The sequence below is a fragment of the Sus scrofa genome, chromosome 10 (genome assembly GCF_000003025.6).
Source record: "Sus scrofa isolate TJ Tabasco breed Duroc chromosome 10, Sscrofa11.1, whole genome shotgun sequence".
NCBI classification, from domain to species: domain Eukaryota; kingdom Metazoa; phylum Chordata; class Mammalia; order Artiodactyla; family Suidae; genus Sus; species Sus scrofa.
In genome coordinates, this window is record NC_010452.4 from 19,565,388 (window position 1) to 19,588,633 (window position 23,246).

Sequence of the window (23,246 nt, forward strand, 5' to 3'; positions counted from 1 at the left end):
CTTCCTGAGGATGGCTGTGAATTCCATGTTGTACATGCTGGGTTTGAGCTGCTAGACAGAGATGCACATGGAGCTATGAGGGAGGCAGGTGGAAAGAGGGTTAGCAGCTTTGCAGAGGGTTCAGAGAGGAAGCAGTGGGCCCTTGGGTTGCTCCAAGGCTGTCTGCTAAAGAATAGATGTCTGCAGAATAGATGTACTAGCCCTGGGGAGCGCACAGAGAAGAGGGAAGAGGCCCTGGACAGAACTTCTGGGAACTGCACTGCAGGGGAATGAAGGAAAGGAGGGAGGGAAGAGGGAAAAAAAGGAGCAGTAGTTTTCAAATTGTAGAGGGTTAAAAAAAAAAAAAAAAATCTCCCTGAGACATTCATGGAGATTTTTAGGCCCCTCCCCAGAAAACCAGACACAGCAGGCCTGGGGTAGGGGTCTAGGAATATACAATCGAAGGAGCATAACCAACCCCCCATGATCTACGGATGTATAACAAATTACTCCAAAACTGCACGTCTTAACACAGCGACATTTTTGATCTCATGGTTTCTGGGAATCAAGGAAGTGTGAGCAGCTTAGCTGGCTGGCTCGAGGCTGCTCACAAGGTTGCAGTCAAGTTGTAAGCCAGACTTCAGACCTTTGAAGACTCACCTGGGGCTGGAGGAGCTGATTCTAAGATGAGTGTGATCACATCACAGGGCAGGCAGCTTCCCTCACAGCAAGTGATCTAAGGGAACAAGGCAGAGACCACGATATCTCCTACGACCCAACCTCAGAGGTCACATTTGTCACTTCTGCAACATCCTATTGGTTACATAGGTGAGTCCTATTTATTGTGACAGGAAAGTCACAGAGTGACAAGAGACAAAATCATGGTGGGGGGTTGGGGTTCTGGGGGGAAGGACTTAGAGGCGGACTACCTGCAGTTATTTTGATGCAAGCAGAGCCCTCAAAGAAATGGTGAATGAGAAAGAAAGTAAACAGAGGAAAGAAAGTCAAACCATCTAAGGTGAACCTCAGTGCCAAACAGAACCAAGAAATCAAGACAAAATGGAGAAGAAGCCGATGGATCTAGCCTCTGGGCTGTGGGTTTTGACCTTCTCAACTCTAAAGCAACACTTCCAGAGCAACACAACTCTTTTTATGCAACTCCTGGTGCAAAATGTATTTTACTTCGCTGCCTGCTACAGAATGCACTCTATATAGAAACAAATGTTTCATGCATTAATATCCACTTCTCCTGTATGAGAGGCACTCATATTATTCTCGTCTAGTTTATGTCTATAAAAAAAATGCTTATCAAGATCCACGAAACTGATTTTCTTGGTCATTAAAGCATCTGACCTGAAGTTTGAAAAAGCAGTCTCAGGACTGGATAACGATGAAGATGATGGTGATGACAACAAATACATCTGGAGTTCCTACGCTTTGCGCTAAATGCAACACCACGAATTATCTCATTTATAAGTACTCTACACTTCAGTGCCATTATCATAACTTTTTTTTCCCACGTTAGCACCTGCAGCATATGGAAGTTTCCAGGCTAGGGGTCAAATCAGGGCTGCAGCTGCCGCCCCACACCACAGCCATGGCCACTCATGTGAACCACATCTGTGCCCTATGCCCCAGCTCAGCTGGATCCTCAAACCACTCACCGAGCGAGGACAGGAATTGAACCTGCATCCTCACAGAGACGGCATTGGGTCCTTATCAGCCACAATGGGAACTCCCCATGATCATCATTTTAGATGAAAAAGTTTAGTACTTAAAGAACTTAAGTAGCTTTCTCAAGGCTATACGGTTAGGACATGGTGCCACTGTAGTTGATTTTAACCTAAGCCATAGGACTTTGGAACTTACACTTGGGAGCTGTGGGGCCCAATATGGAGGCCGCTAGCCAAAGTGCCTATGTTAATGTTAAATTTAATTAAAACTAAATAAAATTATAGTTTCATGTCTCAGCCACACTAGCCATACTTCGAGTGCTCAGTGGTAGTGGCCTCTACACAGGAGAGCAGAGAATCAGAGTATTTCCCTTATTCCAGAAAGTTCTATTGGACGGCCATGCTCTAGAGCGAAACCATCAAGGGCCAACGTACTTGGAGATGGGAGTCCTCTGAGCATGGCTGCCAAGTGAGAGGAAGGAACGGGAGAAAGAGGCGTTGAGATGTGGGAAGCAGGATGGAGCAGTGGTCCGGGGGAGGCTGCAGGGCCAGGATCAGAGTACAGGGAGTTAGATGGCTTTGACAAGGGGTGGGGACAATTTCTGCTCAGAGTCACAAAGGAAGCAGAAAACTGGTGAAGGTCCAGAGGAAGGGGAAGGTGAGGAAGTTCGATATGATAACCTTGATCTTCTCTAAAACGTCGGGGCTGAGAACAGCAAGAAAGAGTGAGTGGGCCGAGCTGCGCCATTGAGTCACGTAAGAAAGCTGGGAGATCACCGCTGCAGAAAGACGGATGCCCACCTGTGGGGCCCGGCTGTGGTTAGACACTGGAGTTTAGATGTAGCCGACCACTTATTTCATTCTTTCGGTGAACCTGTGCCAAGTTCCCACAACATGCCAGGCACTGGAGAAGCATTAGTGAATGATGGTGACAAGAGCAGGCAGGTCTACTCGCTCGTGGAACTTACTGACAGAGGCCTTTGTTAACCACAGAGCCCCCCAAGCCTAGCCCTGCAATGGACACACCCCCCCAAGGAGAGGGGCTGGTGTTCCCACCGGGCTATAGAGGGTGAGGTTGGGGGTTTCATTGGGCAGGGAGGTCGAGGCAGTTTGCATCCATTCCATGTAGAAGAGAGAGCGGTTTGCAACTTTGTCCTCAACTGCGGCGGTGGCAGAGACCCCAGCAGGTAGAAAAGGCATCTTTGTCAGGGTCCTGCAGATAGAAGCGTTTGCTGAGCACACAGCGCTTCTGCCTGTGGTTGCAGAGATGCCACTCCAGTCCTGGGGGCGGCGGGGGGGGGTGGTGGCTTTGAGTCAAAGAAAACCATACAAACTCCATAGTAGGATAAGCCTGCTGCAGGTGGCAGCTGGAATTTTAGTGGGCCGAGGGGCCTCCCCCTGCTGATAACATCAGCAAAGAAGTCAACACACAGCACATTACAAGACCTGCAGAGTCAGCAGTCACAGCAGGCCATCCATCACCAGACTCCTATTATAGAGCCCTCACTTAGGCCTTTCAGAGAAACAAACCTCCTTTGAAGTTAAAAACGCCAGGCTCCATTGTTGCAAAACAGAAAAAGATAAAACAGAAGTTCTGAAAAATGCACATTTTAGAAAGTTTCCACAAAGCACATTTTCCAAAAATGTCTTTTTTTTTTTTTTTTTTGCCTTTTTGTCTTTGTTTAGGGCCGCACCCTCGGCTTATGGAGGTTCCCAGGCTAAGGGTTCAATCGGAGCTGCAGCCACCAGCCTGCACCACAGCCACAGCAACTCGGGATCCAAGCTGCGTTTGTGACCTACACCACAGCTCACAGCAACGCCGGATCCTTAACCCACCAAGCGAGGCCAGGAATCAAACCCGCAACCTCATGGTTCCTAGTCAGATTCGTTTCCGCTGCGCCATGCTGGGAAATCCCAAAAATGTCTTAAATGTAGTATCTCTGTTATGCCGAGGATGAAGGAGAAACTCCAAATTGGTTAAGTTATTAGGTGCAACTATTTTTCCAAATCTCCACTGGGCACGCTTCTTTCTGTGTTTAACATGGGAAACTATTTGCGATATAATTTCAAAAATAAATAACATTATTGTGCAGTTTTGTGTTCCTGTGTCACTGCTGAGCCGTCCAGTGACTGCATCCTGTGATCACACTGGAGGAGTGAATTCCCTTTTGAAACCGAGCAGGGCCCTGTAGGGCTCCTAGGCACAGAAGCCTTTCTGGGTCCCCCTATGTCTTGTTCTTAGGAAATGGGCCTCGTTCAGGCACCACGGCCTTCCCTGAGTTCCGAGGGACAGGTTCAGACAGTTGTGGATCAGGAAAGGGAGGAACAGTCAAGCAACAACAGTATGGCCTTGGGGCAGGACACTCAAGGAACACACATAATAACATAGGCATCTTACGCACTTAAGAGAAAAGTTATATTCCTTATGCCTCTTTTAGAAATGAATACTTTTTTTTTTTTTTTTTGGTCTTTTTGCTCTTTCTTTGGGCTGCTCCCGCGGCATATGGAGGTTCCCAGGCTAGGGGTCGAATCGGAGCTGTAGCTGCCAGCCTACGCCAGAGCCACAGCAACGCAGGATCCGAGCCGCGTCTGCAACCTACACCCCAGCTCACGGCAATGCCGGATCGTTAACCCACTGAGCAAGGCCAGGGACCGAACCCGCAACCTCATGGTTCCTAGTCGGATTCGTTAACCACTGCGCCACGACGGGAACTCCCAGAAATGAATACTTTAAAAGCGAGCTTACAGTCCTTCCTTGTCCTTCTCCCTGGCTTAATTTGCACCCTGAACGCAATCACCCATAAGCTAAAAGTTAGGCACCCTGAGCATTAATTGCCCGTGGGTTAAAGATTATTAGCACACAGGAGTTCCCATCATGGCTCGGCGGTTAACGAACCCAACTAGCATCCAATGAGGACGCAAGTTTGATCCTTGACCTCGCTTAGTGGGCTATGGATACGGCATTGCTGTGAGCTGCGGTGTGGGTTGCAGACGCGGCTTGGATCCCGCGTTGCTGTGGTTGTGGTGTAGGCCGGCAGCTACAGCTCCGATTCAACCCCTAGCCTGGGAACCTCCATATGCCATGGGTGAGGCCCTAAAAAGACCAAAAACAAAAAGATTAAAAAAAAAAAAGATTATTAGCACGTGATGTTTTTCAGGACCTTTCCTAGTTTGTTCTAATCACTGATCAATACGCCCTTTTCTCAAGTTACTGTTATTCTAGGCAATCACCCAGAAACCACCATCATGATCAGGCCGAGATCTCCGGGCTCCAGCTTTGCTCACTAAGAGTCCCCCAGAGAAGGAAGAGTGCATGTGTGTCCCAGTCCCGATTCCTATCTGAAAACCTGCTCTTCTCCCTTTTACTATAAAACTCCTCGCAATTCTTTCCAAGGCAGGACTCAGTCTTTAGGGCATTAGCCTGCCGTAACCCTCTTTGTCTGGCAAAGCAATAAAAGCCATTTTTTTTTTTCTCCTTTGCCCCAAACTCTGTCTCACGGACAAAGGCTGAATTTTGGCCACGCTTTCAAAGTTCTTATTTTGGGTCCTTCCTTTCTGCATAAGAATGGGCTAACAGCAGTCTCCTGCTTTTAATTGCATTAAGGTTACAAATGTGAAAAATATCACAATTCAAAGATGAAGCCCAACGAGACATGTTTAAAATCCTCTCCTGCTCCCTGGTCCACACGTGATTCTCTCTGCATATAATGACATTGTGCTGATTCAGAAGGTCAGACAACGCAGGGGTTAGGGTGAGGGCCGGGGTCCTGATGCCAGCTCCTCTGCTGCCTAGCTTCCTGACCTTGGCATCCTCTCTGTGTCCCAAGAAAGAACGGTCCCTACTTCAGGTTGCTGCAGTCGGGTTGACACATGAAGCGCTGAGAGAAGCACTCCAACTTTCTCAACATGGGTCATCAGTCCTAAACGTATCTGCTCTCAGACACAGGAAATATTTGCACTGTGGATAAATGATTGTTTCCATGGGAACCTCCATATTTCCAGGCCCTTATCCCACTGTTTTCTTTCTTTCTGTTTTTTACAAAAAGAAGTTTCTAAGCTACAATTTTCATTCTTAGAACGGCGTTAAGTTTTTCATTCCCTGCCCTGGGTGTTCGCCTAAGATTCTTTTTTCTGTGTTGCGGGTCTGGTATTTTTAATGAATCCATATCACACAGGCCCATGCAGAGAGTGGCCCATTCTGTGTTCTCAGATGCTGCTGCTCTGGGGCACCTCCTTTTCCTGTGTGGTAAGGAAACAGTAGGGGTAGGGCGTGAAAGAACCGAATGCCTGTGAATTTACAAAGCTAAATTTTGAAACAATAATTTACCCGATCATCCAGTCATTGGGAAAAAAATCCTTCTGATCCAAATGCTATGTCTTAGAAAAGGGGACTTCAAAGAAATGCTTTCTTATTATATAGTGTCAGGGGTACAACATCATAATTTGGCATCTGTAGACGCTACAAAATGATCACAAATGTCACCAAAAAATTGACCCTCTTAACCCTCTGGCCCACCCCCGACCCCTTTTCCTTCTCGTCACCACTGAGCTGTGCTTTACATCTATGAGTCTGTCCATTTGTTTTGTTTCACTCTTTTTTAGATTCCACATGAGCGAAATCATACGGTATTTGTCTTTTCCCTTCTGCCTTATTTCACTCAGCATCATACTCTCAAGGTCCATCCGTGTTGTCACGAATGGCAAGAATTCATTCCTTTTTATGAGTCGTAGTCCCTTAGTATATAGACCACATGGTCTTTATCCATTCACCCATCGATGGACATTTAGGTTGCTTCTGTGTCTTGGTTATTGTTCATAATGCTGCAATGAACAAAAGGGTGCATATACATTTTTGCATTGCTGTTTTCATTTCCTTTGAAAAAATACCCAGTAGTGGAATGGCTGGATTGTATGGTGGCTCTCTTCTTAATTTCTTGAAGAATCTCCATCCTGTTTTCCACAGTGGCTGCACCACTTTACATTCCCACCAACACATCCACTCCACATCCTCTCCGACACTTGTTATTTCTTGGGATTTTTGATACTAACCATTCTAATCGATGTAAGTGATATCTCTGTGGGGTTTTGATTTGTGTCTTTATAATAATTAGTGCTTCTGTTAGCTATCTTAACATCTCGTCATGCGCCTGTTGGCCATCTGTACATCCTCTTTGGAAATACATCTATTCAGGTCCTCTGCCCATTTTCTAAACGGGTGGTTTGTTATGGTTGACCTTTATGAGTTCTTTATGTATTTTGGATACTAACCTCCCACCGGATACATGATTAGAAAATATTTTCTACCATTCAGGAGGGTGTCTTTTTGTTTTGACAATGGTTCCCTTCACTGTGTAGAAGCTTTTCAGTTTGATGTAGTCTTATTTATTTATTTAATCTTCTTTTTAGGGTCGTACCTGGGGCATGTGGAAATTCCCAGGCTAGAGGGTCGACTCGGAGCTGCAGGTGCCAGCCTGTGCCACAGCCACAGCATTGCCAAAATTTTTACTTTTGTTTTTCCTGCCTTTGGAGTCAGGTCCACAAAAACATGGCAGGACCGATGATAATGAGGTTACTGTCTCTGTTTTCTCCTGGGAATTTTAAGGTTTGAGGCCTTACATTTAAGTCTTTCATCCATTTTGACTTGATATTTGTATATGGTATAAGATAGTGGTCTAGTTTCATTTTTTTACATGTAGCCATCCAGTTTCGCAAACACCATTTGTCAAAGAGACTGTCCTTTCTCTATCGTATGTTCTTTGCTCCTCTGTCATAAATTAATTGTCTTTATATATGTAGGTTTATTTCTGGGCTATCAATTTTTTTTTTTTTTTTTTTTTTTTAGTCTTTTTCGCACCTACAGCAAATGGAGGTTCCCAGGCTAGGAGGCTAATCAGAGCTGTAGACGCCGGCCTACACCAGAGCCACAGCAACATGGGATCCGAGCCTGGTCTGCAATCTACACTACAGCTCAAGGCAATGCTGGATCCTTAGCCCACTGAGCGAGGCTAGGGATTGACCCTGAGTCTCCATGGATGCTAATATGGTTCGTTAACTGCTGAGCCACAAAGGGAACTTCCTGGGCTATCAATTCTGTTTCATGATCAATGTGACTTTGTGCCAGTACCACAAAGTTTTGACACAGATTTGTAGTGTAGTTTGAAATCAGGAAAAGGGATACCTCCAGTTTTGTTCTCGAGATTGTTTTGGTTACTTAGGATCTTTTGCAGTTCTGCACAAATTTTAGAATTATTTGTTCTAACTCTATGAAATATGCCACTGGAATTTTGATAGAGATTGCACTGAATCTGAAGATTGCTTTGGGAAGTATGGGCATTTTAACACTATTAATTCTTCCAATCCGTAAGCACAATATGGATTTCCATTTATTTGTGTTTTAAATTTCTTTCATGGGAGTTCCCGTCGTGGCGTAGTGGTTAACGAATTCGACTAGGAACCATGAGGTTGTGGGTTCGGTCCCTACCCTTGCTCAGTGGGTTGGCGATCCGGCGTTGCCGTGAGCTGTGGTGTAGGTTGCAGACGCGGCTCAGATCCCGCGTTGCTGTGGCTCTGGCATAGGCCGGTGGCTACAGGTCCGATTCGACCCCTAGCCTGAGAACCTCCATATGCTGAGGGAGCGGCCCAAAGAAATAGCAAAAAGACAAAAAAAAAAAAAAAATTTCTTTTTAATCACTGTCTTAGAGTTCTCAGTGTACAAGTATTTCACCTGCTTGCTTAAATTTCTTCCTAGGTATTTTATTCTTATTGTTTTCTTAATTTATCTTTCTGATAGAAATGCCACAGATTTCTGTATATTGATTTGGTATCCTGAAACTTAGCTGAAATCATTTATTAGTTCTAAGAGCTTTTTGGTAGAATGTTTAGGGGGTTCTATACATAGCATCATGTCATCTCCAAATAATGACAGTTTTACTTCTTTTTTATGGATCTATTGGATGATCACATAGTTTTTATCTTTCATTTTGTTAATGTGGGGTATTGTACTGATATTGATTTGCAAATGTTGAATCATCCTTGCACCTCTGAGAGAAATCCTACTTGATCATTATGGTGTATGATCCTTTAAATGTATTACTGGGAGTTCCCGTCGTGGCGCATTGGTTAACGAATCCGACTAGGAACCATGAGGTTGCGGGTTTGGTCCCTGCCTTGCTCAGTGGGTTAACGATCCGGCGTTGCCATGAGCTGTAGTGTAGGTTGCAGACACGGCTCGGATCCCGAGTTGCTGTGGCTCTGGCGTAGGCCAGTGGCTACAGCTCCGATTCAACCCCTAGCCTGGGAATCTCCATATGCCGCTGGAGCGGTCCAAGAAATAGCAAAAAGACAAAAAAATAAATAAATAAAATAAAAAAATAAATGTATTACTGAATTTGGTTTGCTAATGTTTTGCTGAGGATTTTTTCATCTATGCTTATCAAAGATACTGGCCTGTACTTTTCTTTTTTGTGATGTCCTTATCTGGTTTTGGTGTCAGGGTAATGCTAGCCTTGTAAAAATAGTTTGGAAGTGTTTCTTCATTCGATTTTTTTGGAGCATTTGAGAAGAATAGGTATTAAATTTCCTTTGAATCCTTGGAAAAATTCATATTTCTTCATGATTCAAACTTGGTAAATTGAATGTTTCTAGGGATTGGTCCCTTATACGCCATGTTGGTGTATATTGGTTCATAGTATTCTCTTATGACCCTTTGTATTCCTATAGTATCAGTCATAATCCCCCCCCTTTTTTTTAAGGGCGGCACATGAAAGTTCCCAGGCCAGGGATTGAATCCAAGCCATGGATGTGATCTAAGCCACAGCTATGGCAATGCTGGATCCTTTACTCCACTGAACCAGGCCAGGGATTAAACCTGTACCCCTGCTACAACCCATGCCACTGCAATCGAATGCTTAACCCAGGGCATCATAGTGGGAACTCTGTAATTTCTCCTCTTTATGTCTGATTTTATTTATTTGAGCCCTTTTTCTTTCTTTTTTGGTTAGTCTAACGAAAGGCTTGTCAATTTTGTTATCTTCTCAACCAGATCTTAGTTTCACTGATCTTTTTTATCATCTTTTTAGTCTCTATTTCATTTATTTCTGCCTGTCTGATACTTATTATTTCCTTTCTTCTACTAACTTTGGCTTTTTTTTGTTCTTCATGTTCCTGTTCTTTTAGGTGTAAAGTTAGATGTTTATTTGATAGTTTCTTGAGGTAGTAATGCTATGAACTTCTCTCTTAAAACTGCTTTGGTGCAGAGTTCCTGTTGTGGCTCAGCAGGTTAAGAAACCAACTAGTATCCATGAGAATGTGGTTTCAATCCTTGGCCTTGCTCAGCGGGTTAAGGATCCAGTGTTGCTGCAAGCTTCAGGGTAGGTCACAGATGGGGCTCAGAACTCGCATTACTGTGGCTGTGGCATAGGCTGGCAGCTGCAGCTCTGATTCGACCCTAGCCTGGGAACTTCCGTATGCCACGGGTACAGCCTAAAAAGACCAAAAAATTAAAAACCTACTTTTGCATCCCATTATTGTATTGTTTTCAATTTCTCTCTTTAGGTATGTTAATAATGGCTTTATATACTTTGGTGCTTATATGTTGGGTGCATATGTATTTATCAATGCTGCATCTTCTTGCTGGTATGACTCCTCTATCATGCAGTGACCTTCTCTGTCTTTTATTAAAGTCTCTCTTGTCTACTATGAGTATGGCTACACAAACTTTTTGTTTCCATTTGCATGAAATACATTTTTCCATCTCTTCACACTGAGTCTGTGTGTGTCCTTACTTCTGAAGTGAGTCTCTCATAAGTGGTATATAGATAGGTCCTGTCTTATTAGCCATTCAGCTCTTCCATGTCTTTTGACTGGTGAATTTAGTCCATTTACATTTAAAGCAACTATTGATAGGCATGTACTTATTGCGTTTGTTCATCGTTTTTTTTGGATGATTTTTAAAATTTTTAAAATTCTTCTCTGTTCCTTTCTTCTTGTTCTCTTCTTTCTGTGTGTGGTGTTTTTTTTTGGGAGGGGGGCTTTCTTTAGTGCTATGTTTAGATTCATTTCTCATTTTCTTTTGTGTGCTTAAAGTTTTTCCTTGTGACTACTGTGAGGTTCACATATAACATCTTCTGACCTCTTTTATGTTGATAGCAACTTAACTTTGAGCACATTCCAAAGCTTCACATTTTTTGCTCCTCCATTATATTTTTTTCAGCTTTTAAGTTACCCTAATTATTTTAATTTTAGTTAATTGTACTACTTTTGCCTTTCAACATTCTTACCTGTCTCATAAGTGGTTGATCCACTACGTTTCCTGTATATTTACCTTTCTACTGAGATTTTTTTGCTTTTATATGTTTTCTTATTATTATTTAGTGCCTTTTCTTTCCAGCTTACACAATTCTCTTTAAGATTTCTTGTAAGGCCAATTTATCTGGAAAATTCTTAATGTCTCCTTCAATTCTCAATGATAACCTTTTCAGGTAGAGAATTCTTGGTTGGATATCTTTTCCTTTCAGCACCTTGAATAAGTTATGCCACTCCCTTTGGCCCATAAAGTTTCTGTTGAAAACTCTGCTAATAGCTTTATGGGGTTTCCTTTATACATAATAAGTTGTTTTCCTCTCGCAGCCTTTAAGATTCGCTCCTTAACCTTAATTTTCACCATTTTAACTACAATGTGTCTTGGTTGTAAGTCCTCTTTGGACTTATCTTACTGAGGACTTTCTGGGCTTCCTAGACCTAGATATCCATTTACTTCCCTGGGTTAGAGAATTTTTCAACCATTATTTCTTCAAATTATTTTTTTCTGTCCCTTTCTCTTTGTCGTTTCTTTCTGAGGCCCCTATGACATAAACGTTAATCCACCTGATGTTGTCCCAGAGGTTCCTTAAGGTCTCTTCACTTTCTAAAATTCTTTTCCATTTTACTGCTCTCTCTGGGTGGTTTCTATTGCTTTGTCTTCCAACTAGCTGATTTGTTCCTCTATGTTACCCAGTCTGCTGTTAAATCCCTCAACTATATTTTTCAGTTTAGTTATACCTTCTGTTTGGTACTTTCTTATCTCTTCTATCTCTCCATAGAAGTTCTTGTTCATCCATTCTTCTCCCGAGTTTGGTGCGCATTTTTATGACCATTAACTTTGAACTATTTATCAGGCGGGTTGCTTATCTTCATTTCTTTAAAGTCTTTTTCTGGGGATATGTCTCGTTCTTTGGTTTGAAACATATTCCTCTGTTTCCTTATTTTGCCTGACTATCTGTCTTTGTCTCTATGTAACAGGAAAAACACCTACTTCTCCCAGTCTTGAAGGAGTGTTCTCATGTAGGAGATGATCCCTGGGGCTCAGAAGCAGTCTTCCCTGGACACCAGAACCAGGTGCTCAAGGGCTGACCCTTGTGTGGGCCCTCATGTAACTACCAAATGTGATGGCATCTCAGCTGCTGGGTGGAAAAGACAGGGGCTTGGGGCACTCATGTGGCCCGACTGGGGCACTGCTGCTGCATGGGGAGGGGAAGGCACAGTGCATTTGCCCTGCCCAGTTATGGTACACCTGCTCCACAGGATGGGCAAGGCTAAAGGTGCTCATCCAGCTCAGTTGCGTTGTGGGGTGGGTAGAGCATGCCCTCCATGCTAACAGGCTGCAGGGAAAGTGCCAAGAATGGCACTCACCAGCTTTGTCATCACAAGTTAGGATGAGGTTGTAAAAACAGTGCCCACCAGCACTTCTATCAGTGACAAAGTCCCAGAAGTTCCTGCCTCTCTGGCAGCCACTGTAAAATCAGTAAGTGGGTATCCCTCACTTATGGTCTAGATGCTTTTCAAACTGTTGCTTTTGCCCTGGATCTCAGAACAAATGGGCTGCATGTGAGCCCTTTAAGAGTGAGTTTCCTGTTCCCTAAGTTCAGTGATTACTCTGGATTTAATTCCCACTGATTTTGGGATGGGGGGGCTCATCTTTCACTGGACCCCAAAGTCAAGGCACCTCAATCCCTTCAGTCCTTGAAGGATGGTTCCATATTTTTGGCATCCGTCCTGACTGTGGGTCACTGCTTCTGGGCAGAGGTCCTGGGTGAGATCGTGTCTCTGCTTCTCTGTCTCAATGCACCTCTTTCAGATTTTGTTGTCAAGGCACTGTTTATCCAGTTCTCAGGTTGTTTTCAGAGGAAAGTATCCATACGTGGTTGTAAGTCTGTTCTGTCCATGGGAGGAAGTGAGTTCAGGATCTTCCTACACCAGCACCTTAAACCCTTCTCGTCAAACCAATGAACTGAACTAAAATAAAAATTACCTAGACACTGAAAGCTTTCACTTCCAACGTGAATATGGAGGAATCTTAATTATCTAGAGCAGTGTTGTCCAATAGAAATATACTGTGATATATATTTACATATATATACTTTTAAATTGACTGGTAGTCACATTAAAACAAGTAACGTGAAATTACCTTTGATCATATATCTTATTTAGTCTATTGTGTTCGAATACCAAATCCCAACAAGTAACAAATATTAAACAGTGTTGAGGAGTTCCAGTTGTGGAGCAGCAGAAACAAATCTGACTAGGAACCACGAAGTTGCAGGTTCGATCCCTGGCCTTGCTCAGTGGGTTAAGGATTCAGCATTGTCGCGAGCAGTGGTATAGGTTACAGACACGGCTTGGATCCTGCATGGCTGTGGCTGTGGTGTAGACTGCAGCTATAGCTCCAATTCGACCCCTAGCCTGGGAAACTCCATATGCCATGAGTGTGGCCCCCCAAAACAAAACAAAACAAAAAAGTATTAAGACATTTTACTTTTCTTCATACTAAGGTTTTTAAACCACTGTGTATTTTATACTTACAGCCCATGTCAATTAGAACTACCCTTGTTCAAATGCTCATACCCAGGTGTGGCTGTCAGCTGCTATACCGGATGGATAAGCTTTCCCTCATTTCTCCCCTTTGGCTAAGAACTAAGTCTTTGTGCCCAGAGATTAAATTTGAAGTCACTACAACTAACAGACATTCTGAGGAAGGGCCCAGAACACATTTCGATTCCATAGATCAATTCAAACTGTGGGATCAGAGCTTTGTGCCATATTTTCTAAGTCTCCAGCAAACACAGAAAAAAAGGCCCATGACTTCATTTGGCAGAAGGTCTAAATTCTGAGGCCTCCAGTGAAATACATTTAGGATTTTTCTACCAAATAAAAAGGAAGCTGACTGTTCTAGTATCAAGGGAATGCTTGGCAGCTAACATTTGCAAAACATCTCTTTCATCTGCCAGGTGCAAGAGCTGACCAAGGCTTCCAGCTTGTCATCCTCCCAGGGGCCCTAATCGGATGCTAAAGATGCAGGTGAGAAGAACCTGTCCTGCTCCAGCAGCTGTACTCTAAGCAGGAGCATCCTCGCCAGGCCCTTCAGGGAAAAAGGGTTCTCTTCCCAGTTGTGTCAGCCTCTTCCAGACATCGTTGGCTGTTCTGTGCGGTATTCACTCCTATGACATCTTCTTTCCCCTGATTTCCAAGAGCACTGTTTTCAAGGTCACTGTCATTGCCACGGACCATCTGCTTAGGCCCCTGGGTTAGAAACCCTCTTCCTCCAGAAAGAATCCACCTTCAGTCATGGTCCCTTGACCTCTGAACTGCACCTTGACTCCATCCCTGCCTGTCCCCGTGCCACTGTCCAGATTTACACTTTCTTCTTGCTTGCCCTGACTACTGAACCAACCTCGTAACTGGGCCCCTCTCTCATTTCCCTCCCCGTACTCCTCACCTCAATTTATTTTCTACCCTGTTGCCAGGGTGAGCTTTCTAAAAGAGACTAAATTGGGTCACTTTTTTGGTTTCAAGACTTTTCTCGACTCCTCACTGATGTCTACACAGTGGATTTCAACTTTTCTTTTTTTTTTTTTTTTTTTTTGCTTTTTACAGCTGCACCTGCAGCATATGGAAGTTCCCAGGCTGAGGGTCAAATCGGTGCTACAACTGCTGGCCGATGCCACGGCCACAGCAATGTGGGCTCCGAGACTCGTCTTCAACCTACACCACAGCTCATGGCAACACCAGATCCTTAACCCACTGAGCAAGGCCAGGGATCATACCCATGTCCTCATGGACACTAGTTGGGTTAGTTACCACTGAGCCACAGTGGGAACTCCCTTTTTCTTTTTTTCTAGTAAGCAGAAGAAGCCCCAACTTTTTTCAATGAGGTGTAACCAAGAGCCCCAGGATATAAAAGAGATAAATCTGAGCTACTCTGGGTGAAGAAGAGAGGGACAGAGGCCTCAGAGCCTGCCCTAAAGTCCTCTAGCCCCACCTCCTCTGGGCCCACAGCAGGAATTCTGAAGCTGTTCTGGACACAGCTGGCACCCTACTGCCCAGTGGGAAGCCTATGCTCCTTGGCCTGGCATTTAGGGCCTTATGGAACCTGAGTCCAGCCCACCTCTCTGGTGTCACCAGGCATCACTGCACCGCACACACACCCCCCTCAAAGTCCCTGCTACACAAACCACATGTGATCCCAACATGCCCAGCATTTCTGAAGCTCCACACTGTGGCCATGCAGCATCCTCAGCCTGGTGTGTCCTCCTGCTTATCGTCTCTGTCTGGTGAGATGTTAGCTGCCTTCCCTGGCTCAGCACCGTTGTGCTATATGAATGCTTCCATCATGAACAACCCGGATGAACCACCCTTAGGAACTAACCCCTCCCTCCTCTAGGATGCCTGTTCCATTTTCTATTTAACCACTTATCACACCTGTTACCTGAGCTTCTCCTAATAAGACTGCAGGTAAGGGCTCTGAATTACTTTTCTAATCCTGGCCCAGATTTCAATAAATGTTTGTGGCATCATGAAGTTAAGAGTGGGTCCCTGTGGAGTTCCCGTCATGGCTCGGTGGTTAATGAATCTGACTGGGAACCATGAGGATGCAGGTTCGATCCCTGCCCTCACTCAGTGGGTTAAGGATCCAGCGTTGCCATGAGCTGTGGTGTAGGTTGCAGATGCAGCTCAGGTCCCACGTTGCTGTAGCTGTGGCGTAGGCCAGTGGCTACAGCTCCAATTAGATCCCTAGCCTGGAAACCTCCATATGCTGAGGGTGCAGCCCTAGAAAAGACAAAAAAAAAAAAAAAAAAAAGACTGGGTCCCTGTTCAATCATGAATAGAGGTGTGTGAGCTATCCTCAGTTCCATGAGGAATTCTGAGAACCTCTGGGGGAAGAAAGAGGCCAAGGAGCTCTGAACTGGGACTCTGGTTCTGCTCCAAACTCTAGTTTGTTTGTCTGTTTTGGCTGTGCCCACAGCACACGGAAGTTCCTGGGCCAGGGATCGAACCCAAGCCACAGCAGTAACATGAGCTATAGCAGTGTCAATGTTAAGTCCTTAACCCTTAGACCATCAGGGAACTCCATCCAAACTATGTTTTCAGCCCTACCCTGCTCTGGTTTTAGTGCTCTTGGAATAATGATAATGATAATTCCAGAGGCAGCAACTACATGCCAAGCACTGCTGTAAGCGTTTTTCATGGATTAACTCATTTTTGTTCGACAGAATGAAGGCTGTAGGATTTACTAGATTGAACTCTTTTTTCTAGTTGCACTTGGGACTGAACAAGATCTTACAGATCATCCCCTGCAGCAATGAGGACACCACCAGAGTCACCAGATAGGAAGTGAAAGGACCACTTCAGGTGACTCAGCAGGTGGCAGAGCTGGCTGGTGGCAGGTCTCCTGGCTCTTAGGTGGCTGTAACTTCACCCACACAGCACCGCTTCTCTGTCACAGGAACGGGTCTGGTCCTGGCGGAGCCGCATGTTGAGGTATGGGTACCATGTTCTTACAAAGCATCCGCAGAGAAACACCGCACTCGGTATCAGCACAACTCAGCTCATGGCCAAATAGTTCCTCACTTAAAGTCAAACGATTCCACTTCAAATTTGCTTTCTTTTTTGTAGAAGTTGCCTCCTAATAAAAATTGTAATCACCAAATGATTTCTCCAATAATCATTAGAGAAATTGGTATTGAGTGGTGCCAACAGAAATCTAGGGTAGAAACAACTTCCAGCCCTCAGCTCTAGACGTGCTACTGACGGCATGTGAGATCCCTCCAGGCAGAGTGGGCTCCTGGGGAGACCTCCCTAGCTCTGGTCAAGGCTGCTACCCGTGGCTTCAAGGCCATGGCTATCATGACCCTCAGATGTATGTACACTTGATCATAACTTTTTTGAAAGCATGTCATCTTAGCTCAGGCTGCTCTAACAAAACACCATAGACTGGGTGAATTAAACAACACTCATTTATCTCTCATCGTCCTGGAGGCTGGGAGGTGCTAGATAAAGATGCCAGGACATTCAATTCTTGGTGAGGGCCCACTTCCTGGCTGACAGACAGCCACCTTCTGTCCCTGTTCTCACGTGACAGCCAGCGGAAGTTCTGGTCCCTGCCTCTCACCCTGTCATGGAGGCCCCGCCTTCATGACCTCCTCGTAACAGAATTACCTCTTAAAGGCCCCACCCGAAAGTCCCATCACACTAGGGTTGGGGCCTTCAACATAAAAACTGAGCGAGAGCCCAAACGTTTGGTCCATACTGCATGTCTCAATTCAAAGTCTGTTTCCTGAGAGGCAGCATGATATCACAGAAAGACAAGTGAACCTGAAGTCAAAAGTCCCACCCACCACTGACCTTTGCAGTAATCAGTTAATACGGCCAAGTCTCAGGTTTTTTTTGGCTGTACCCCGAGGCATATTAAAGTTCCTAGGCCAGGATCAAACCCATACTATAGCAGCAACCCAAGCCAATGCAGCGACATCAGGTCCCTAACCTGCTGTACCACAAGGGAACTCCCAGATTTATTTTAAGGAAATGTTATCAATTCTACTGGACTTGCCTAATCTCTGTGAAACTTCAGGGAGATGTGAAGAGGACTGGGATGAGCAAATGCTTATTTTTCTTCTTTAAGGAGTGACCATATTTGGAGAATGTTACCCAGAACTGTTTCCTTACTTCATCACAGAGAAAGGAAGTGACTTAGCCATGCTCCACACTCCAGGATGAACAAGGTAGAGTCTGGATGTGGCCTTTCCCTAACATCTAAACTGTTTTAGGAAGCCATTAATTGTTTTTTGGGGGGGGCACCCATGGCATATGGAGGTTCCCAGGCTAGGGGTTAAATGGGAGCTGTAGCTGCCAGCCTACACCACAGCAACTTGGGATCCAAGTCAAGTTTTCAACCTACACCACAGCTCACGGCAACACCGGATCCTTAAACCACTGAGTGAGGCCAGGGATTTAACCCGCATCCTCAAGGATATTATTCGGGTTCGTTAACCAATGAGCCACAACAGGAACTCCTAATTCCACTTTTCTTAAGCTAGGAATCCGTAGAAACGTTTGTAAACCCATATGATAAATCTTATAATTTCTAACTGAAGGCTAGAAGGACATCTAAAGAATATTTATTGAATGCATTAAGGTGCTAAGCTCTTGATACATAATTTCACGGGACCCTCACGACAGCGCTGCAGTGCTGGTATTGTCACAGCCCCTCTTCCAGTCCACTATTCCAGAATCTGAAGGTCAGGAAAGTTAGGAAACGTGCCCAAGACCACACAGGTGGCGAGTGGCAGAGGTGATTCAAGCTCAGGTTTGACTGATCAAATCCAACACTTTTCCCATTAGCCCAGGGTGCCTCAGAAAGAAAAAGTCATTTCCCAAAACTGGAGAAAAAGGAAACAACAACAATGTGATTTCAGCATGGTGTTCCCTGTTGCTATTTCAGAATTGGGCACCTAACATTCCTATTTTGACAAAAGCAGTGATTGCCACATTAGGGAAAATCAGATTAGGGTTCCCCCCCACCACCTTCTAAAAGTTTTAAAAAGGAAACATTAAAGCACACTTTGGGCTTGCTCACTTAAAAGGGCAAAAGGGTGCTGCAGTGAATTAATACACATCCATGGCCGTTTCATTTGCCTACACTGCAGAGGTGCACAGATGTAGGAGCCTGGGGCTAAGGGTGACTCAGGACTGCCCACCCCCAGCTCTCCCTAGCTTCACCTTGACCCTCCCCATCGCATTCTACTCTGGGGTTAATGCCCATCAGCTGGGTTCTTTTAAAATTCTTCCACTTTAAGGTGTACAAATTCCTGCCCGCAAACCCCAGCTTGGTGGGGGTTCACTAGGCACCCTCAGCCTTAAGATTTACCCCGACTTCCCTCAGCCCCCTTCATCCTCCTGCCCTGCACCCCCCTCCCCTTCCCCCTGGGCGCGCGGGATGCTAGGAGGGCCCGAGTGGGCGAGGGCTGAGGGCTGCAGCGACCAGGTGGCTCCAGGCGCATTGTGAAGTGGCCAGAGCGTCACAGGTGGCCTGGACCCCAGGGATCCGGGGCGGGACGGGTCTCCGCAGCTCCCCCGCAAGGCCCGGGGACCTTCGCTCAGACGCTGGGCGCCCGGGGAAGGAGCATGGAGGGCTTGGGCCACTTCTCCCCTCGGCCCTACCCAGACCTCTGGGAGCCCCCGCCGCCCCGCGAAGATCGCGCATCCTCCGCGCGGCTGGGCGGGCTGGGGCCGCAGACGGAACCGGACCTGTGCTCCTGGGCCATGACTCCCGGCGAGGGGAGCGAGCCGCGGCGCCCTGGCTGTACCCGCCCTGCTCACCCACCCCCAGCCGGTGCCGGTACCCCGACTCCCCGCGGGAAAGCTGCAGCCTGACCGACGTAGCCCGGAGGCCGCCGGACCGCGCCAAGAAGCACCGGCCGCGCAGCCGGCTCCTGGAAGATGCGTGGGGGGAGGCAAGGACCAAGCTCCAGGCACAGGGAGGCAGCCCGCACAACCCGGCCTGGCAGCAGCAGCCCTCTTGCCAGCACTGCCCTCCCGCCCGGGGAGATTCGCCCCCACCTTACCCGCACGGAGCTTACACTCCCCCGCGTGGAACTTCCCGGGTAGAAGAGGTGCCCAGCGGAGACCAGTGGGCAGCGCGGGTCTGCAGAGGTCTAGGTCGCTGGTCTCTCTCCTCAGTTCACACGGAGAAGTCTTCTGTTGCCTCCAGAGAGTTGGGGACGCAGTCAGCTTGCGCGTACATCCAGAAAAGACACAGCAATGAAACGGTGGCGTCATTAGCCAGCCAGTACTCCCTCTCCAGCAAGGGGGTGCAGAGCCAGCACACCCAGATCCTCCAAAACAAGCTAGAAGAGGCAGTAATGTCCTCCAGGGACCAGAAGATTATAGCCCTCGTGCTGAGCCGGCTCAAGAAGGCCCAGAGGATGCGGGAGCTGCAGCAGCAGGCGGCTGTAGCCTGGGAGGAGCTGAAGCGCTCAGACCAGAAGGTCCAGTTGACCCTGGAGAGGGAGCGCCAGCTGCTACTGCAGCAGAGCCAGGAGCAGTGGCAGCAGGAGAAGGAGCAGCGTGTCCGACGGCGGGACAGACAAGCGAAGATCACGACGCAGCAGGAGAGCGGGTGGAAGGGGCAGCTGGAGGACTCGGAGAACCGGCGCCAGGAGACGCTGGAGAGGGCCCCCTCTGAGACAGAGATGGAGCATGGGAAGCAGTGCGAGGTCCAGCGCCTGCAAGAGCAGGAGAGGATGCTGCACGACCTGCGGGAGCAGAACAGCCGCCTGCAGCTTCAGAAGAGGCCAGTGCAGGCCTTTCAAAAGAAGCACACGCACACCACTGAGGGCCAGAAAAAGGTCCAGGAGACCAATCTTAGCTCTCTAGTTAATTACCAGGCCCGCAAGGTCCTCATGGACTGCCAGGCCAAGGCTGAGGAGCTCCTCCGGAAGCTGTCCCTTGAGCAGAGTTTTCAGTGGTCCCAAGAGATCCCCCAGGGCGTGATTAAAGCGCATCACCGAGAGCCCAAGGAGAAGGTCCAGAAGGAGGACGCACAGTTCCAGCAGGTCAAATGGCGCCCGGGGGAGTCCGAGGAGCAGAGGAAGGAGCACAAGCGGCTGCTTGTGGAGCTTGCGAAACAGAAGATCCTGCAGACCAGAAGTAAGGTCCACAAGAACATCAGCGACAAGGCACAGCACCCTCGGGAGCTCAGCATCCTGCGGGAGAACACTCATCACATCCTGAAGCTGAAAGCCGAGAAGGAGGAAAAGAGTCACGTGGATGGCATCAAGGAAGCCATGAGGAAAAAGGAGCGGAGGATCGAGCAGATCTCGCGAGAGAAAGATGCACCTTCCGAGGGATTCCAAAAGATCTCCAGGGCCGCCGGGACAGACAACGCGAGAGCACCTGCCAGCAGCTGCTTTGATCGGGCGGCCCGGGGGGCCCAGGAACGAGCTGGGCAGCAGAGAGGGGGCTACTGAGAACCCGACGACGAAGAGCCCCCAGCCCAGGTGGCTAGAAAGAGACGTGGCAGTGAGATTCATTTTATAATCTGATTAGAATTGAGCACTGGTTTTTAAAAAGTATATAAAATAGCTGCACTTTCCTCTCGTGAACTGGTTGATCGATTCATTTGGATAGTTGAGAGGGTTGGGAGAGAAATTCAGGAATTTTAAGAAAATTACTTGCCTTGGTATATTTGGATTTAAATAGCAAATATTCGTTTAGCTCTCAAGTAATCTTAGAAGGACACCAAACACATCTTGGAGGAACCAAAGAAAAATCTACAGGGGGCGGGGATACAGTTCTGTGTCAAGATAAGTTTCTTTTCCTGTCCCAGAACTTAATGAAAAGGAAAAGTGTGAAGTACAGGGCACTAAGAAATCTCTCCGGAGTTCCCGTCATGGCGCAGTGGTTAACGAATCCGACTAGGAACCAGAGGTTGTGGGTTCGATCCCTGGCCTTGCTCAGTGGATTGGTTAAGGATCCCGCCTTGCCGTGAGCTGTGGTGGAGGTCGCAGATGTGGCTCGGATTCCGCGTTGCTGTGGCATTGGCTGGCAGCTACAGCTCGGATTAGACCCCTAGTCTGGGAATTTCCATATGCCATCTGTGGGGCCCTAGAAAAGACCAAAAAAAAAAAAAAAAAAAAATCTCTTCCATGCAGGGGAGAGGAATTTCTGTAAACAGGTGTATGGAATTCAGCCTACTGCATGCATTTATAATGCATGTGAAAATTTTAAAGGCTCTGAAAAGTCCTGCAGTAAAGCAACATTTAACCTAGTGTTTTTCACAAACCACAGAATTCTTTTATTCCCTTGGGTCATTCCTCCCAGGCTGTACTTCCTTGGCCTTCCCTCCCTGAGTTCCTAGGGAGTATTTATAATTCCTTTAGCACTACTGCTTGCCTCCACTGCCGCAGCCATGCTATGAAGAGCTCGCTGGAATCTCCCCCCACCTCTTTTTGGTCAGTCTCATCCAGTCTTTTGGAACAAAATTCTATTAGCAGCCTTCCCTTCCCCTCTCTTTCTCCTTTGTGTCTCCTGAAGGAGGTGTATGATGTCATTCTGTCTACCCACAAGGTGTCTGTTTAACCCAACCAGGCTCTGAATCTCTGAATGAATGACTAAGCATGACTCAGGAACATGACATTTTAAAAATAAGGAGCCAGAAGCTAAGTAGAATTTAACCCATCCCATCTCAAAATCTCTATCAAAAGATTCTAAAAGTTTTCTTCAAGAAAGTCCTTAAATAACATTTGTCTTCCAAAAGAAGGACAAGGAGAAGGGGAAGAAGAAAGGGAAGAAAAGGAAGAAGAGGAAGAAATAGAATAAGCCCCATTGGAAAAATCTTTTTGTCTTCCTAGTGTGGTTTTGTTTTGTTTTGTTTTTTTTAGGGCTGCACCTGTGGCATATGGAAGTTCCCAGGCTAGGGGTCAAACTGGAGCTACCACTGCAGGCCTACACCACAGCCACAGCAACGCCAGATCCGAGCCACTTCTGCCACCTACACCACAGCTCACGGCAACACTGGATACTTAACTCACTGAGCCTGGCCAGGGATTGAACCCGCATCCTCATGGATACTAGTTCAGTCTACTGAGCCACAACAGGAATCCCAACCCCCAACCCCGAGTTTTAATTGGCTTTGGCTTAACCTGCTCACGTAAGATCCTGGATTCCCACCAAGTTGCCTCTGGAAGTACCCAGAGCAGATCCCCCTCCCCCACTTCCATGCCATGTGCCACATTCTGCCTCTGTCCTGCCCCTGCCCTCCTGAAAGTCCATGTGATGGTCACTGGTACTGCCCCAGTGAGACCCCCGTGTCCTTGTCTGCCACGGCCGCTAAGTGGTACGGTTCCACCACACAGGGTGCTCTGGGCCCAGTGTGTTAAACTCCCCGCCCCCTGCTTTAGCCCTACTTTGTCATAGGAACGCACACCCTGCCACTTACGTTTTTAGACTCAGAGTGTCTCTTGCTAGACAGTTCCTCCAACCCCTGCCTGCTCCCCTCCACTCCCTGCCCCTCATCAGAGGGCAGCACAAACCCCTACCCTGCTCGGCTCCAATGCTGTCCAGCTCTTCAGAACTGACTCCTCCTGCCGGCCCCCAGCTCACCAGACCCGCCTGGACACGTTTACACTCGCTCGGTGAGGGCTCAAGGAAGAACACCGGCTGCAGAAATACATGCGGCTTTTTATTTATTTATTTATTTATTTTTTGGGTCTTTTTAAGGCCGCACCTGCAGCATATGGAGTTTCCCAGGCTAGGGGTTGAATCAGAGCTGTAGCAGCCACC

At 46.8% G+C, this 23,246-nt stretch overlaps 1 protein-coding gene across 1 annotated transcript; it reads left to right on the forward strand.

The window, feature by feature from the left end:
* Nucleotides 18,920-21,374, forward strand: CCDC185 (coiled-coil domain containing 185). Its single transcript, XM_003130574.4, is given in 2 exon segments — nucleotides 18,920-19,248; nucleotides 19,251-21,374. Coding segments are annotated over 2 exon segments (1,842 nt in total). The 5' UTR covers nucleotides 18,920-19,088; the 3' UTR covers nucleotides 20,933-21,374.